General features: G+C 33.5%; 2 protein-coding genes and 1 non-coding gene across 3 annotated transcripts; 1 reads left to right on the top strand and 2 right to left on the bottom strand.

The window, feature by feature from the left end:
- Nucleotides 1-6,750: 6,750 nt before the first annotated feature.
- Trnaa-ugc (transfer RNA alanine (anticodon UGC)) lies at nucleotides 6,751-6,823 on the top strand. Its single transcript has one exon. It is a non-coding gene; the product is annotated as a tRNA-Ala (tRNA).
- Nucleotides 6,824-9,153: 2,330 nt separating this feature from the next.
- LOC124960006 (olfactory receptor 4P4-like) lies at nucleotides 9,154-10,068 on the bottom strand. The gene has a single exon (XM_047518526.1). It carries the CDS (start codon nucleotides 10,066-10,068, stop codon nucleotides 9,154-9,156), a length of 915 nt encoding a protein of 304 aa, XP_047374482.1.
- Nucleotides 10,069-18,174: 8,106 nt separating this feature from the next.
- LOC124959239 (olfactory receptor 4P4-like) lies at nucleotides 18,175-19,113 on the bottom strand. The gene has a single exon (XM_047517814.1). The coding sequence runs from the start codon at nucleotides 19,111-19,113 to the stop codon at nucleotides 18,175-18,177; it is 939 nt and encodes a 312-aa protein (XP_047373770.1).
- Nucleotides 19,114-19,222: the final 109 nt, after the last annotated feature.

Raw genomic sequence — 19,222 nt, 5'->3', positions numbered from 1 at the left:
TCTTTGTTTCAGACTTACTTTACATTCATTTTACTCTCACTCATAGTAAAATTTTCTTCTTTGACTTTTCATGTCTGACTTTAATTTTTGTCTAGATACAACCTTCTGCTCCCCACTATCCTGTGATACTTGTCTTATATTTGAGTTGATAGGACAATAAAAATTATAAGCACCACCATTTCTGAATAAATAATCACCAAGATACTAACATAGCCAATGTCTTTGCAGACACTCCAAAGAGGCACCAAATACATGTGTAGTAACTTACATGATTAGGACCACACAAAGTGAAACTGAGCACCATGAGCAATAGAGCAATACAGTGCCAAGAAGTCCCCCCACTAGTCCTGCCTGACAATCAACACTGTGAACCTCTTCTATCCATGATGACCTTGGAGTGCAGCAGCTGGACAAAGGTCACAGAGCAGTTAAAAGCCACTGACAACAAAATGGATATCTTTATACTTGAGCAAGGGGGTGGTGCAGAGCTGGGTTATACGGTAATAATGAGGCATTTCATTTTTTCTTGTAGAAGTAGTAACTTCCTGAATAGTAAGAGGTCCAAGATAGAGGTACAGCAAAGGATCACAAGGGAAAGTTGTTAGAGAAGATAGTACACTGATGATTCAACTCACTATTTGCTAATTCCTGCAAGATGATGAAGTTCCCCATTAAGACTGTCAGGCAAGAAAGGAAGAACAAGAAAAGAACAGTAACTCTATTTGCTTATTTCCCCACAATTCCATGAAACAAATTCTGTTACACTTAAAAAAACATTTCCATGAGGATGTGACAAGTCCAAGTGTATATGACATATGGGATTAATCTGAAATAATATAAAAAAGATGTTTAATACCATTGGTTAACTATTGAAGAAACAAGTAGTGAAAGAGCATGGTTCAGTTTATTACACCAAAACTTAAAATATTATGTAGAAAATCTGAGATTGTAAGCAATATATGAGGCCATATTATACCCTCCAAATGTCTATTCCATGTTATCCAGTAACCAATGGAAATCCAGATGTTTTCCATGCCTAATAGAAATAGTCCTTCTCCATCTGTATTATTAACTATTGTAAAACTTTAAGCAAGTCCCTGCCCTTCTCTAACCTGCATACATTTTCCTAGAGATAACACACTGACATTCATTAGATCCAAATATTTATTGTTCAATTTTTTACAAAACCAGGTTTCCTAATTAGAACAGAATAACCCTGAATATTTGGTAAAAGTTTCAGTGACTTTTTCTCAACATGTTTATCGAGGTTCAGAATATGAAGATGCAGCAAATAGGGAACTGGAGGGAAGGATTGTTGGGCATGTGAATATACTAACACTAATGCTGAGGGTCATACAATGTGTAATAAAGCACTTCAGGCAGCAGGAGAAGTCAAGGCAAGGACAGAGGGACCCAAATCCCATAAAAGTCCAGACCCTGTGTGAGCTGTGCCATTCTCTTCATGAGGATCTGCTCAGTGTGAGTCCTGGGCACTTACCTCACTGTCTCTAATGAACTCCTGTTACCCTGTGTGACTCCTTTGAAATAATTCCTGCAGGATCACAAAAACTGGTGGATGAAGACCCCCAATCTCAGCTTGTCTCCCTTACAACAGCAGGAAAGGAACTTGGTGTGGGTGTAAGTTTGCTCTGTGTTCAAAACACAATGTAGAAAAGTACTTTAAGTATACATTGAGAATATCCAAATCTTGTCTTCATTTTTGTGCAGGAATCTGAGGAGGCAAAATACAAAAAAGGAACTGAGAGATAACAGATCATTGAAATTGTGCAACAAAACTGTAGAACAACTAGAGAATTGAAACTATAGAAAGCACAATCATGTTATAAACGTACTCTAACATTGGTGCAGACTTAAATTTCAATCTTGAACTCAACATATGGACCCAGTCTAGCTGTACTTACTGAACATCAGTTAGGCAAATAGATCCACGCAGAGGAAGATGCTTCAAAGCATTGCCATTAGAATCTGTGCTAGGAATCCTGTGTACCCCATATTGAAATATCAACCAGTTCTATCTTATCCTTTCTTTTCTTTTAATCATTAACCATATACATGGATATGGTATAAGTATTTTATAGTTAAGAATTTTAAACCCTCAAATGGACTATTACTCAGCATTAAAGAAAAATGAAATTCTGGCATTTTCTAGTAAATGGATGGAGTTAGAGAATATTGTGCTAAGTGAAATAAGCTAAACCCAAAAATACAAAGGTCAAAGATTTTCTCTGATATGTGCATGATAATTCACAATAAGAGAGGGAGTAGGAAAGAATAGAGTTACTTTATATTAGGTAGAGGGGAGTGAAGCGAGGGGAAGAGGTATGGGGGAAGGAATGATAGTAGAGTGAAACAGACATTATTACCTCATGTACATGTATGACTGCATGACCAATGTGATCCTGCAATATGTATAATCAGAAAAATGATAGATTACACTCCATTTATGTATGTTCTATCAAAACATATACATGCATTCTACTGTCATGTACAACTAATTATAACAAATAAAAATTTGATATTAATAATAAAAAGAAGCTTCAAAAAAAAGAATTTTAAGTCCTCCTTTTTTGTAACACGACTTTCAGTTAAAGAGTATCTTCCCATTTGGTATTTAAATTCCTGGATAAAGGTGCTAGTGAAGAATGGTTTGCAAAGGCCTGACAACTAAGTTTGAAAGAAATAAAAATGATACTATCTTTACACTAATATTGAGAAGTGGGATTTATCATTAGAATTATTAGAATATATGTAAAAAATATTCAGGGGCCATTTGATATGGACTTTCATTTATTTAGCACTGTATCACATTTATAATAAATAAAAATGTGAAATCAAAAGCAATGTGTTTAACTATGAGATGCATTTAGTGTAAAATGTTTAGCTATCACATATTCAACAATACCATTTTCTAAGCATGTTACACATTATTCAGATATCAACCCATTTCATCTTCTCCATGACTTGATGAGGCATACATTACTTGTGTTCTTGATGTTGTTCTCCAATAAGTAAACTATAATCCAATATAATACATGAACATATGAGAACACATATATCAAACTATGTCTGTATAATGGGACACTCATACTTTTCCCACTATGCTTAAATGTCTTCTCACAAATATAATGAAAGCTTAAAATCCTAAATTTTACTTTGCTACAATCCACATTTTCTGAAATGTCTTCTTTTGAGAATGAACACATTCAAAAATATTCAGAACTCAAAATTTAGGATTTATCAAGATCATATTTTTAAACAATAATCATTGACAGTGTCAATGATTTATCCCAGTTAAAATTATATTAATAATATGAAGGAATTTCCTTAGTACTAAAAAATATAGTAGTCCCCATTTTCCAGAAGGAAGATGGCCCAAGACTCCCAGTTCATGCCTGAAAGCTCAGTTAGCACCAAATCCTTACATATCATTTTTCCTATGAATACATACACAAATTTAATGACTTTTACATTTTAACTAAGCCCTTGTCACACATTATAAAGGTGATAACCTTTATAGTTAAAGGTGAGGCAACAGAAATATAACCAATTTCCTTTTCACAAATTCATAAATAGGCCATTCGATTTTCCCCTAGATCTGAGTAACCTCAGCTAATGGTTTGTTTCCTTTTTATTAAGTTGAGAACCTTCACATTTTCACAAAAAGGAATAACTTTACTACTTATTTTGGCATATCCAAATTGTCAGGATCACTACTCTAGCATTGTCTGACCAGTATTAAATAAAACAGGTATTACTTGAACACAAGCATGTGATACTAGGCCAGTTGATCTGGTAACAAAGTTATCCACTTACAGGGAGAGCACATTCACAGCATGGATTCCTGGAGGAGGGGCGATTCATGCTGTGGACTGGACAGAGAGGGAGGACATGAGAATCCATCACACTGCTCAGTACAGTGTACAATTTATATTATGAATTGTTTATTTCTGGAATTTTCCTTTTAATATTTTTTAATTATAATTGGCTACGAGTAACAGAAACCACAGAAAAGGGGACTTCCATAGAATTTATTAGTAAACCTACAGAAAATATTATCCTGAAGAGAATATGTCAAATTCCTCTTTAAAACAAACATAGAGACAACATGCCCATTCCTATCACCATTTTCTTTAACGTAATGCAGCCCTCAACCCACACAAAGGGTCACAAAAAACCTCATACATTAAAAAATAGAAATGACAGTATTTGAGAAGGGCATGATATTTTGTGTAGAAAACCTAAAGAACTTATAGATATTATTAGAAGCTGCAGAGCAGAATAGTGACTGACCATGAGGTTAATAAGTAGAAGTAAATAAATTTTTTTAACATTTCATAATATTTCTCCTTTACCTTGATAATTTTCATGTGTGAAATCTGCATTTTCAGAAATTAATTTTTCTTTAGCTCCTTTTTCTTTAATATGTTTGTGGCATATTTTTCATATCTTTACTTTTACTCATGATACTCATGTATTGAACTTTTCACTGATGTATTTAGACCACCCACACTTAGAATAAATATTCATATATTTATGTTAAAATATGCCATCTTGATAATTGTTATTTGATATGTTCTTGCTACTTGATTTATTTTAATCTGCTGTCTCTGATATTAATAGAACACATTTTATAATCCCTTTTATCTTATCTAGTAGCTGTATTTTATAATTCTTTTTAAGACTTTTTAGTGAATTCCTTAGAATTTACAATATAATTTTAAATTCAATGATTACAACTATCAGATCAGGTGTCTGCTTCCCACTTAGTTGATGAGCCTGATAATTGATGGTTGCCAGGTCTTTTTTCACTGTCCCTGTGTCGTGATATTCCATAGACTACAAGCAAACAATAAGATGTTACACTTCTAAATCAATTATATATAAGGAAAAAAATAAGTGTTCGATTGTTGGAATAATGGTTAGAAGTACCCCATAGTACGGGACTAGGAACAGAGATTACAGACTGTCTGTAGTGTGGACTGTGTGCCCATATTTCACTGTCTCTCTAATAAACTCTTCCCTGTTGCTTGAGACACTCCTTTGAAATTCTTCCTATGGGATCACAATTACGGTTGATGTGAATTCCACAGGTTGATGTACCTTAGCAGATCTCCTTCTCTGCATACCAGCATACCATCCCAGAATTAGCTACAGAAATTACTGTGTCGCTTTGGCTTAAAGGTCTAGTTTTATCTATGAATGATGATTCCATGTATTTTAAGAACAATGCAAGTGTCTTTCATGAACACACTTTTTTTAACCTTTCAATTCATATGCTATCAATAATACTATATCGAAAGTTTGAGTTCAAGATGGAAAATCTAAAAACCCCAAAGGTCAACTTCTTTGGTCATAGTAAGACAGGAAACAAGGGGGAAAGCTGAAGCTCCTAGCTATGTACTCTGAAAACCACTGTTCTTCATTAGTCTGGGTGTCCTTGGAGAGAAAGACAGGAAAGCATGAATCCTTCTGATCCCAGATGTCCATACTTTGTGTAGATTTCTTTGTTTCATCTCTTGTAATAATTTCCAAAGGCTTTATTTTTCAGAATTGTTTTTAAAACAAAGTCCTATGGGTGGTTTAGTCCAAAACATATTTAAATAAAATTTTATTTTTCCCTAAACAATGAAATACAAATTTCCTTGTAACAAAAAATGTCATTTTCAAAATACCCACTTCATATATTTAGACTTGGTCAAATGTCTTGTGATGTCTTTCTAGAAGAGAAATTTACATTTGGTACTTTTTCTGTTTTAAAGGAAGTTGCCAAATAATAATTTGCCCAATTCTGCTCCTCTGTAAGACCTTCAGTTATTACATTTTTTCCTTTTGTTCCTCTGTGTACAGAAACTCTAGATTAGATTGTAATACTTGCTTTGCTTTTATACTCTAAAACTCCTGTATTCGAATTACCATCTGCTCTTACCGTTCTGTAACCAAGTCTCTTCCTTATGCCAATTACTCTGTTTTCTTATAGATGACTTTTTAAATTTTTTTTCTTGTTTACTTATCAGAGACCCAAGTAGACATTTACATGTCAAACTTCATTCTGCTTTCTCTAAAAAGATGTCTTCTTTTCATGATAATGAGATGATTGGTCATTGCTTAATATTGTCATGATTTGTCATCATGAAATTTTTATTATTATTTTTTATTTTAACAGACTGCATTTTGATTCCTTGTACACAAATGGGGTACATATCTTCTTTTCTATGGTTGTGCACAAGGTAGATTCATACCATTCATGTAATCATACATGTACATAGGGTAATTAGGTGTGTCTCATTTCACCATTTTTCATACCCCCACACTCTCCTCCCTCCCATTTCCCACTATGTAATCTAAATTCCTCCATTCTTCTTTCACATCCCATCCTCCAACTCCCATTTTATATCATCATCCACTTATCAGGGAAAACATTCAGCCTTTGATTTTTTGGAATTATCTTACTTTACTTAGCATGATATTCTCCAATTCCATCCATTTATCTGCAAATGCCATAATATTATTCTTCTTTTTGGCTGAATAATTTTCCATTGTGTATATATACCATGGTTTCTTTATCCATTCCTCTGTTGAAGGGCATCTAGGTTGGTTTCACAATCTAGTTATTGTAAATTGAGTTGCTACAAACATTGATGTGCTGCTTTACTACAGTATGCTAATTGTAAGTCCTTGGGGTATAAACTGAGGAGTGGGATAACTGGGTCAAAAGGTGGTCCATTGGGCTGTGGTGATAGCTCAGTTGGTAGAGTGCTTGCCTTGCAAGCAAGGGCCCTGGGTTCAATTCCCAGCACCACAACAAAAAAGGTGGTTCATTCCAAGTTTTCTGAGCAATCTCACCACTGCTTTCCAGGGTGGCTACACCAATTTGCAACTCCACCAGCTATGTAAAACTGTGCCTTTTCCCCCCATATCCACGCCAACATCTATTATTGTTTGGGTTCTTGATAATAGCCATTCTAATTGTAGTAAGTTGAAATTTTAGAGTTGTTTTAATTTGCCTTTCTCTAATTACTAGAGATGTTGAACACATATATTTATTAATCGACTGTATGTCTTCTTCTATAAAGTGTCTGTCCAGTTCCTTGGCCCATTTTTTGATTAGGTTCTTTGTATTTTGGGTGTAAAGTTTTGTAAGTTCTTTATAAATTTTGGAGATTAGTGCTCTATCTGAAGTGTGTGTGGAAAAGATTTTCTCCCACTCTGTAGGCTCTCTTTTCACATTGTTGATTGTATCCTTTATTGAGAAAAAGCTTTTTAGTTTGAGTCCATCCCATTTATTGATTTTTGCTTTAATTTCTTGTATTTTGGGAATCTTGTTCAGGAAGTCTCATCCTAAGCCAACATGATGAAGATTTGGGCCTACTTTGTCTTTTATTTGGTGCAGGGTCTCTAGTATAATTCCAAGGTCCTTAATCCATTTTGAGTTGAGTTTTGTGCAGGGTGAGAGATAGAAGTTTAGTTTCATTTTATTGCATATGGATTTTCAGTTTAGCCAGCACCATTTGTTGAACAGGCTATCTTTTTTCCATTGTATGTTGGCTTCTTTGTCTATTATGAGGTAACTGGATTTATGTGGGTTTGTCTCAGTGTATTCTATTCTGTACCATTGGTCTGCCTGTCTATTTTGATGCCAATACCATGCCATTTTTCTTACTATCACTCTGTAGTATAGTTTAAGTTCTCTTATTGTGATACCTCCTGCTTCACTCTTTCTACTCAGGATTGTTTTGGCTATTCGGTTTTCTTATTCTTCCAAATGAAGTTCATGATTGCTTTCTCTATTTCTATGAGAAATTTCATTGGAATTTTAACTGGAATTTCATTGAATCTGTATAGCATCTTTGGTAGAATGGTCATTTTGATAATATTAATTCTGCCTTCCAAGTTCATGGGAGATTTTTCCATCAAATATGGTTTTCTTCAATTTCTTTCTTTAGCGTTCTGTAGTTTTTGTTGTAGAGATCATTCACTACTTCTGTTGGATGGATTCCTAAACATTTTATTTTTTTAGGCAATTATGAACAGAGTGGTTTTCCTAATATCTCTTTCAGTGGATTCATCACTTATGAATAGAAATGCAATTAAATTTATGTGTATTGATTTTATATCCTGCTACTTTGCTGAATTCATTTATTACTTTTAGAAGTTTTCTAGTGGAGTTTTCTGGATCATCTAAATATAGAATAATGTCATCAGCAAATAGTGACAGCTTGAGTTCTTTTCCTATTTGTATCCCTTTAATTTCTTTGGTCTGTCTAATTGCTCTGACTACTGTTTCAAGGACGATGTTGAATAGAAGTGGAGAAAGAGGGCATACCTCTCTTGTTCCATGATTTTGAATTCTGGTTTTAAAAAACAGTATTCTTTGCATGTCTGTGTCAGCTCCAAACTGAGTTTTTCTAGCATGTTTATCATACATTTAGAAAGCATCTTGGGTTCCCAACTCAATAAATAATATTTTTTTTTTCAATTTTATGTTTCATTTCCTTTGCAGGTTTAAAAGTTCTTAAACCAATATGTAAAACAGTAATGAATTTGTTTTCAGTTTCCTGAGTGATTTTACACTATTTTCACAATTTCGCATTGTTTCCCCTATTGGACATTTAGGGCAGTTAACATTTAAGAACTTCTTTAAATAGATCCTATTTTACCAACTTCTGACTACACACAATTCAAATTCTACTTTGGTCCTTAGGAGAACATCCTATCATAAATTAAAACTTGATGTTTAACTTATGCATTTTAACTTCACCACTGCACGAAGATATTTCACTATGTGTTCTGGTACTAAAAATCTGAATTTTAAGTTAAGAATTTTCTTTTTTGCTGTTGGTAATTCACTGTTCAAATAGCAGTGTCATAATTGCTGTGGGCCAGATTACTTTTATAATATAGTCCTTTATCACAGTATTATGTAAAATTGATTAAATTTCCAACGCATTTTGTACAATAGAATTATCATTTCATATATCAGTTGCTTCAAAACTTCTAAATAACTGTTTTCTCACTGATAAAGTTTTACTGGTGACATAATTAATCTGTGAGACATTTTCATTTTCTAACTCTGAATCAATCTCTTTGATTCCACATAATGCCTCTTTATTTATTTATTTATTTTTTCATTAGTTATGTTGATTGACACCAGACTTTTCTCATGGCATTTTTCATTTCAGTATTTCTCAAAGTGTAGATTAAGGGATTGAACATAGGAGCAATGATAGTGTAAAATAGTGCAAACACTTTATCTTCAGGAAAAGTGGTTGGAGGTCTAAGGTAAGAAAAGATTGCAGGTCCAAAAAATATAACTATCACAGTGATATGAGACCCACATGTAGAGAGGGCTTTACGTCTTCCCTCACTAGAGTGATTTCTTAATGTGAATAATATCACAACATAAGAAATAAATAACACCACAAATGTCACTAAGGTAACTACTCCTGAATTAGCAAGCACAAGGACACCCGTGATATAGGTGTCGGTACAGGCAACTTTCAGCAAAGGAAAAATATCACAAAAGTAATGATCGATTTCATTAGGCCCACAGAAGGGCAATAGGATTGCAATGGAAACCTGAGGAAAGGAGTGGGCAGCCCCACCAGCCCAAGCAGCTAAAACCAGGAAATTGCATTTCCTTCTGTTCATGATGATGATGTAGTGGAGAGGTTTGCAGATGGCTACGTAACGATCAAAGGCCATGACTGTGAGGATTAGGACTTCTGTCATTCCAAAGAAGTGCATGGCAAAGACCTGTAACATGCAGTGGCCATAGGAAATGGTTTTCCTTTTCACTAGTAGGTCATTGATAAATTTGGGAGTCACACAGGAGGTAAAGCAGATATCCACAAAAGACAGGTGGCTGAGGAAATAGTACATTGGGTGGTGAAAAAGAGGGCTGCATTTAATGGAAATGAGGATCAGAAGGTTTCCCACCAAAAGGGCAACATAACAGGTTAAGAAGAGAAAAAAGCAAAATATTTGTATGTCTTGATCATAAGAAAATCCCAACAGAATGAATTCAGAAATATTTCTCTGGGTCTCCATATATTTCAGTTAGGTATAGATTATAAGCACATAAGTGAAATATCTGAAAACAAAAGAAATAAAATAATTATGAGAATCATATCGATAAGATAAAATTTATAAAAATAAACAATAACATTAATTATTCCTGACATATATAATTAAAAGTTTCAGAATTATGTCTCTTATTTAGAAGCCTATTGTGTAAAAGCATTGCATAAGAATAATGAAATTTTTAGCTTTGCAAATAATGATTAAGGAAATTTTTCATGGTGCACTCCCTTAATTCCAGTGGATTGGGAGGCTGAGGAAAGAGGATCACAAGTTCAAAGCCAGTCTTAGAAACTTAGTGAGGCACTGAGCAACTTAATGAGACCCTCTTTCTAAATAAAAAATAAAATAAAATAAAATAATGGGCTGGGATGTGGTTGAGTGCTGCTGGTTCAATCCCTGGTACCAGATAAAAGAATATTTTAAATGCACCCTGAACAGTGTCACACACCTGCAATCCCAGCAGCTTAGTGGCTGAAGGAAGGAGAATCACAAGTTCAAGCCCAGCCTCAGTAACTTAGTGAGCCACTGTCTTAAATTTAAAAAAACATAAAATGGTCTAAGGATATGGCTCAGAGGTAGAGTGCACCTGGGTAACAAAAATCAATCAATCAACCAATTGATCTTTGATCACAAAGAAAAAAATTACTATGATTTTATTGTATAAATATCAAGTGTAAGTTTTAGCACATTTTAATATATGTTCCTTATCTATTGGTTCAACTCTCTTCTGTTTGGATGATTTGAAGTTATTTATTCAATTTTCTGTGAATTTATCCACAGTAAATCAGATTCATTTAATAAATCAGCTTGAATTGTTTAATATGTGGAAAGGGTAATCTTCCCTGTCTTGGAATAAACACTACAATTTGGGCATTTAAAACTAATGTTGTATCTGATATATTAAAAAGCAAAGAATAGTTGAAAGCTACATACCAAAACACAGACTGTAAGTTGCCTGAGAATGTGAAAAATAATAAGTAATTCTTTCATTTTTTCTACCATGTAATTTTTTTTTCATAATTAAAATATAATTGAAATTTGTTATCACAAAAAGTAAAGAATATATAAAGTAGAATGCTCAAGCACATATTGATTGTTCATATTTTGTGACTGTTCCTAGGAATTTCATGCGTTTCACATTCAATGTAGAAAACAAAGTTCAATACAAGACGATTTGGGATGTAGCTCTCAGAGAGACTGCTGTCAACAATCAGTGAAGTTTTCCCTTTTTTATTTGTTACATTAAATGAGTGGTTACAAATTCACAGTTTTGCATCTTTTGTGTGCTGTTGAGTCATTATTTATGAGAGAATGCACTCTCGGGAGTTATTTCATCCCAGATGCAGAATTAATTCCCCATCAATGGGAAAGCACACTCTAGAGAACATTAACTACCTAAGTTGCTTCTGATGTGGCCACTGTTTCTAAGTCCTTCAAATAACTATTTAAAAACACAGAATGCTTTTGTAGCAAAGTTATCTAGAAGGCATCATCAGCTAGTTATTCAAAAATTTAAAATCTGTCTTTATGAATATTTTTGATGATAACTAGATCATTGGTATGGCATTAAAAATGAACAAACTGTGAAAAAATAATTAAATTTCATATTCAACTCTAATTTCATCAAGGAGAAAAATTCCAGCATGCTAATATTCTGACTCATAGATTGCTGAAAACTTCTTAATCTATATTTGTTTTACTGTTTTTGTTTCGTAAAGCACAAATTCTTATCCAGCTCATAGTGTTCAAAAATGAACAATGCATAAGCAAAGTTTCTTTAGTGCTTCAATGGCCAATATTCTCCTTACTTCATTACAAACTATGCTGAGTCTCTGTTTAGGAGACTTAATTAGGTCATAATTCTCCTTTGCAGATTTACTTATCTATGACAAATTGCTTTAAAGATCATTGTTACACATGTAGGTATTGAACTACCTAAACCGATGTATCTCAATATATCCAAACCCCTGGTTTTCAATAAATAGACTAGATCAAGAGGATATAAGTAATTTCTGAGGACCACTAAATAATACAGATTGATGTGGGTTATCATGTTCAACAACTGTGAGAGAAAGTAGTTTGGATGCTCATCTCTGTAGAAAATGATATGCCAGGTAGTAGATTAGCGAAACACCCACATGGCTTTCTGAATATTTATGTCAACACTTCTTGCAGTTATATAAACATGTGGTTCATCATTTTTATTCAAAATCAGTTTGAAATAACTTTCCTTCGGTTTTAGCAATTAGTGTATCCCTTAAGTCAGGGATCTGTCTTCTTTCTGAACCATTATAGGTTTTCAATCCATAGCAACTCTTAAAAGCCTATTCTCTATTATGAGGGATCACTATTTTAATCAGCCCTGTCAGCAGACTTAACAGATACATGTGAATTCAGTCAGGTGAGGAGAATTATTACTACTAACACAGGTAAGTGTCTTGTCCATGTTTTCCAAGTTCTCTCAATAATAGTGAAAAGAAGAAAAGTTTTGCATTCACTCTAAAAATGGCTGAAATACTGGCAACAACAAAAAAAGAGGCAAAAACAATGCATATCAAACTAAGTGGATGGTGAGCTGTTTTGATTCAATTTGCTTTTCTTTAGCAGTAATTCTCAGACTATTATTAATTTTTTTAATTATACATTTTCAGTTTGGCAAATTATACATATTTAGAGTATAACTTATTATATTCAGGATCCCACTCTAATGGTTGTACATGATTCACTGTTATCTCAGACATTTTTAAGATTCAGATGTTTGATATTAAGTGAAAAGTGCTGTATTTGCTTTTTTCTCTTTGTATGTAGTTATTTAAAATTGACTTAGAAGCTCAAATCTGAGCAATCTTGCCAAAATTCTGAGAGAATTTGATCACCCAGTATAAACATAGAAACTATTCAAACAGTATTCTCAACAATTTTATTAAAGGTTTTTTCTATATAGTAATAAAATTTTGTAAGGAACCATATAAGCAGAGTTAATTTTCATTTTTTCCATATAATTTGGTAACCCTACTATGTCATAAAGCCTCATATTCTAGTTCTATAAAATTATGAAATTATTACATAATTAAGAAATATATTTAGGAATTCAAGAAATAATTAAAACCATAATGACATGCATGTTTATAACCACACATATTAATTTCCATTTTTATATTTTCAAGTGATCAGTTATTAAAATTATCATGTACACATACATGTACAACCAAATCCATTTTAGGAACAACAAAGGAACTGGGGATGTATATACATAGCTTAATGGTAGAACACTTGTCTAGCATGTACAAAGCCCTGAGTCCCCTCCCCAGTTCTGGAGAAAAGAAAAAGCAGAACAGTAAAGAAAAATATCCAAAAATAAATTTAATTAGAGTGATCAGAATTAATATCAATTTTGGCAATTCATTATTTCAAAGGATTAAAATTACTCTGAGAATTTGGTTATCATAAAATATTTCTTCATGCCATTAGCTTGAGTTTTTTCTTATATTGTTTCTTTGGCAGTGTTGCACAAAAAACTCTGCATTAACTTTTGATTGTGCCCAAGACATTTCTTAGAACTTAAGACATTTCTTTTGAGTTTCTACCATGAGTTCCAATTTTCTTCCAGTGTTATCACCATTTGGTATGCTAGATAATAACTTACCTTGGTGGAATCAGATAAATTTAGTTATTTCAGGAAGACAAGTGTCTTGAAAATAAGGAAATTATTCATCACTGAAGATGTTCCCACATTTCCTGGGTTGTTCTTTGATAAGAATATGGAAGAAGATATATAAGCACCAGAATGGGACTTAAGAAGTTCATTGCAACTTTAAGATTTCACTAGGCTGATATGACCTTTTCTCATTCTCACCTGGAAATCTGCTTATGAATAATGCTCAATTAACAATAAAATTTATCAGAGCATTTTAAATTAAATTTTCTCATTCAATAATAAAAGTTATAGTCTTAAGAATGAAATTAAATGAAATGAATTAGTCTATCTCCAAAAGCAGTTGCATAGATAATCTGTAGACAATCAGGTCTAAGAAATGGTCACATCAGTTTTCAGTTTCAACAGTAAGATACTATTAGACTGAGATATTTAGTCTAATTCTTCCTTGTATGTAAATCTGAAATAAAATGCTAAGATTTGCCAACCAGCAATTCAAACATGCATGCCAATTTTCTAAAATTAGTTTGGAATCTTGTCATGCTTAGAAATTTTGAAGTGTGCATGGTAATTGGAACTTACATATTGCTTAATCATCTTGCAGGCAAGAAATGTATCCTCAGTCAAAAAGCAAAATATTTTGAATACAACCAAAGAAAATGACATTTTAAGTCCTAGGAGCAATTTATTTTATGAATTTTCTTGAAGAAAATGTGGTTCAAAAGCATAATATAAACTTATGTGACAAGAATTAATATATCTTTGAAAACTCTCAATTCTCAAAGGATTTCTGAAAAGGTCTTTGCCATGTGATACCGTCCAATGTGAAGTCCCTGGTGCCTCTGAGTTTTTTCTGCCTTTAATCACTTAATATAGCATGAAGTAATACTGATTAGCAAGACAGGCATTTACAACCCAAATATAGGTAATATAGGTAATTTTCAAGGGAAACCTTCATACCTAGAGTAGATGGGTGATAAAAGTGGTGGCTAGTGAGATCAGAACTGCCATCAGGTGGTCAACAGAACCTAAACTTGATGGAATATGTGGTTGGGGAGTGGAAGAGGAAAAGACAAAAACAAAAATAGCATTCTACATATGAAGGTAGAAATGATATAAAATTGAGAACATAATGAAAATATCAGAAGAAATCAACACTCAATATACAGATAACTGTGAATTTTGTCTCCTATGTCACTTCATACACACAGTTTATACAGGATCAACCCAAAACGTGCTCACTGAAGTTCAGTTCACCAATTCCCCTCCATCATATGCAAATCCATATATTATTCATCTCTTTCACATATGTAAAATTTCAGGGAGTCTATGTTTATATTTTGTCTAGTATAAAATCTTACCTATTATAGAATAATCATAACACTTTATTGAGAAATACTGCATGTTTTAAGTCTATCATAATATCTAGTGCACACAATAATGTATATTTTGGCATAATTGCTATCAAATCTACTGTGCAGATACAAACACAAGTTTCTGGAGTTTGAGTGACAGCTCAAATGGCTAACACACAGGAAAAGCACAAATCTGTGTGTTCTGGGGGTGAAAGACACAGGTATTTCTAAGTTGATTACTTATACCCACGGTTTTTAAATTAAGTAACATGAGGAAATTGTAGATTCAAGCACTTCAGGATGAATAATGGTGAGAAGACTGTGTTACCGGTTGTCATTTCAACAGAATGCCTGACACTGAGCAAGCGTCCATGAAGCTATATTAGTCATACAAAGAAGGTAATAGCTGTGCATATCTCTTCCCATCACACACACACACACACACACACACACACAACACACACAGGATGCTCCTTAGGGTTAATGTGCATTTTCCAGAATTTTCTGAGCTATAAGCATATTTGCATACTTTATATTCTTTGTTTTCCCAATGGACTTGCTTTATATTTCAACCAAATTGTATAATCTGAGGCTTGGTCATATCTTTGAGAATATCAGTGCCCTTTCCTTTTCACATCTGATGTTTATTCCACTGTATAAAAATGCTATAATTTGCTTGCCATTTCCCCAGAGTTAGATTTTTTAAATTGTATATTTTGGCTCCCATTTATTAGTTGCTATAACAATTTGTGTACCAATGTTTTCCAGAAAAAATGAATCTTTTTCTTGAGTAAATATGAAGAAGAAAACTGGTTGGTCTTATTGGAAGTGTACGCTCAATATGTTAATCAAGTCCCCAAACTGTTCTCCAGAATAGTTCTACCATTTTAAGTCTCCATTTCATGGGGTTGTTCATTCTGATCTCCCCACATTCTTGCAACCTCTCATAATGTTCAGTTTTACTTTCAGGCACTCTACTGAGTAGGTAATAAGATCATAGTGCTTTAATTTGCATTAAAGCTTAATGGTGCTTTTGATCTTTTTGTGTACTTACTCTCAAAATATATTTTATTGGTAAATTAAGTGTTCAAAATATTGGCTCCTTTTTGTTGGATCTTAATTTTCTTGATGGATTTTGTGATATGTCCATGTAAATTGAATAGTTGTTTAGCAGTTATATAATTTTAAAATAGAGTTATTCAATATATAATTCGTTTTTATTCTATTAACAATCTCATTCTTACAGCAAAAATTTTAATTTTGATGAAATCTATGTAGTCATTTTTTCCCTTTTTGAGGATACTTTTGGTATACTACTTAAGAAGTCTTTGACTAATTTAAATTCATGAAGGTATTCTCTTATGCTTCATTCTAGAGACTTTAGATATTTGCATTTTACATATGTATCTGGATTCATTTTATTATTTTCATACAAAACAGGAGAAATAGGTAAATGGTCTTTTTAGCCACATAAAAAAGCTCAGTTACTCCATCAACATTGTTTGAACAGATGATCTTGTCTCACCTGCATTGCCTAAAGAACTTTGTTGAGAATTCTTGGAACATAGATGTATCAATCTGATTTTGAAATATCTTACCTCTTGCATTGATCTACCACCCCGCATTTATGATGATACCATATTGCTTTGAGTCCTGTAGCTTTATAGTATATTTATAGTCCTGTAGCTTTGTAGTATATATATAGTAAATCAGGTAGTCTAAGTTCTCAAATATAACTCTTCCTGAAGTTTTTGAGATAATTTGTATTTTTAAATATTTTTTAATTTGTTATAAATAGTTGTACATGACACTAGAATGCATTTACACATTTTGACAAATCATACATAAATAGAGTGTAATTTCACATTTTTCTGATAGTGCATGTTGTAGGATCACATCAATCATGCAGTCATACATGTACATGAAGTAATAATGTCTGTTTCCCTCTACTGTCCTTCCTAGCCCCATACCTCTTTCCCTCCCTTCACTCTCCTCTACCTAATAAAAGTAATTGTATTCCTCCCTAGCGCTACCCCCTCATTATGAATTAGCATCTGCATATCAGAGAAAACATTCGGCTTTTGATTTTTTGGGTTTGGTTAATTTAGATAATATATACTTTAAGCATTTCAATACAATGTTAGAATAATATTTTTATTTGAACCCATGATCTTATGCATGGCAGCTATGCGCTCTACCAGTGATCCACTTCTCCATCTCAAACAAGTCTTATTTTATTCAGAAATTTAAAAAGACAAGACATTTGATCATTAAAAAGAATATTTTAATTCTATAGGCATCTACGAATATCCAGATGTATGAGTTCTATAGTAAAGTGTAAAAGTATAACTTTAATTTTGATGGTAATGGACAAAATTAATTTATGCATACTCTGGGTCAAATTTCAACAGTAGAATTTGCATTCTGTTTCCAATTTCATGACACCAAGTAATAAGTGAAGTTTCCACAATATCTCTGCACTTATTTTTTTGACAAGTATGTCCATACTTCCCATACTTTTGCTAGTAGGTAGACATCCTGCCTTCCAAACACAATACCATTTCAACTCTATATTTTATTATAATCTTATACCATTTGTTTAAAATGCAAAGTACATTACATGCTTACCCAACCTATATCAACATCACATTTTCATTACAATACAAAGGGGACATTTTTGATGTTTCTGTCATTAATAAAAGTTTGTGACTTTTAAAATAATCTCATTAAAATGATTTTAGAAATTATTTCTAAATAACCATTTCTTCCCATTTCTATAAACATTACTATAAATACAAACAATGTATCATTTAGAACTTATTACATAATTTTTGCTTTTGAAATTTCTGAAATGAATATGAAATATCTTTAACAAACAGAAAATGTATTTTGTAAATCTTTTTGATGTGAAACACAAAAAGCAAGGTCAATAAACCTTTAGGACAGATGCAACAGGGATGAGGGCAGTTGTGAGTAGTTGGAGATTCACTCCTAGACCAAAGACAAGAAAGCTGAACCGCAGGTATCAACCTGTGGAAAGGTACTGAGAAACGGATGTGTGTCTCAGATGACATACCTCCCAGTCAAAAACGGTTTCTGGCACCAAACTTTCCTCAGGGCCTTCTTCATCTCCATGTTTCTGAGTGTGTAGATCAGAGGGTTGAACATGGGAGCAATGATGGTGTAGAAAAGAGCAAACACTTTGTCCACTGGAAAAGTGTTGGCGGGTCTAATGTAAATGAAGAGAACAGGCACGAAGAACAAAACCACAACAGTTAGGTGGGAACTGCAAGTGGAAAGAGCTTTGCTGCGGCTCTCTGTGGGGTAAGCCCTGATGGTGCATAATATCAAAAAGTAAGACAGCATCAGAACCACAAAGGTCACCAACCCCATCATGCCTGAATTGGCAACCACCAGGATTCCAACTGTGTGTGTGTCAGTGCAGGCCAGTTTCAGCAAAGGGTACACATCGCAGAAATAGTGGTCTATTTTATTGGGGCCACAGAAGGGTAGGTTGAAGATGAGGAGGCCCTGAACCAAGGAATGCAGAAGTCCCCCAGCACAGCAAGCAGTGACCAGAGCGTTACATCTCTGCCTGCTCATGAGGCTGGTGTAGTGCAGGGGCTTGCAGATGGCCACATAGCGGTCATAGGCCATCGCCGTGAGAATTAAGATCTCGATGCCACCAAAAATGTGCATGGTAAAAAGCTGTGCCATGCAGTTATTATAGGAAATCATGTTCCTTTCTGCCAGCAAGTCTGTGATTAGCTTGGGTGTCACTGTAGAGGTATAGCACAGGTCTGAGAGAGCAAGATAATTAAGGAAGAAATACATGGGTTGGTCCATTAGCTGACTGCGTGTGATAGAAATCATTATTAGTGTGTTTCCCATCCAAATAACTATGTAACAAAATAAGAACAATAGAAAACACAGGTTTTTAATTTTCTTGTTCTGGGATAGTCCCAACAGTACAAATTCTGTGATGTTATGGGTATTTTCCATGATCCAGTGAAGTTCAGGCACAATAGATTTGGCTGAAAAAAATGATAAATCATCATGAGAAATACTGATTTACCTCAGTATGAACTTTAGTATTATAGAATGACTTCAT

Source organism: Sciurus carolinensis, chromosome 11, assembly GCF_902686445.1.
Source record: "Sciurus carolinensis chromosome 11, mSciCar1.2, whole genome shotgun sequence".
Lineage (NCBI taxonomy): Eukaryota > Metazoa > Chordata > Mammalia > Rodentia > Sciuridae > Sciurus > Sciurus carolinensis.
Note: the sequence above shows the minus strand (reverse complement) of the source record. Positions and strands in the feature narration are given on the sequence as shown.

Excerpts from the sequence above, each read along its gene's own strand:
- LOC124960006 (XM_047518526.1), bottom strand. The coding sequence starts at position 10,068 with ATGGAGACCCAGAGAAATATTTCTGAATTCATTCTGTTGGGATTTTCT.
- LOC124959239 (XM_047517814.1), bottom strand. The coding sequence starts at position 19,113 with ATGGAAAATACCCATAACATCACAGAATTTGTACTGTTGGGACTATCC.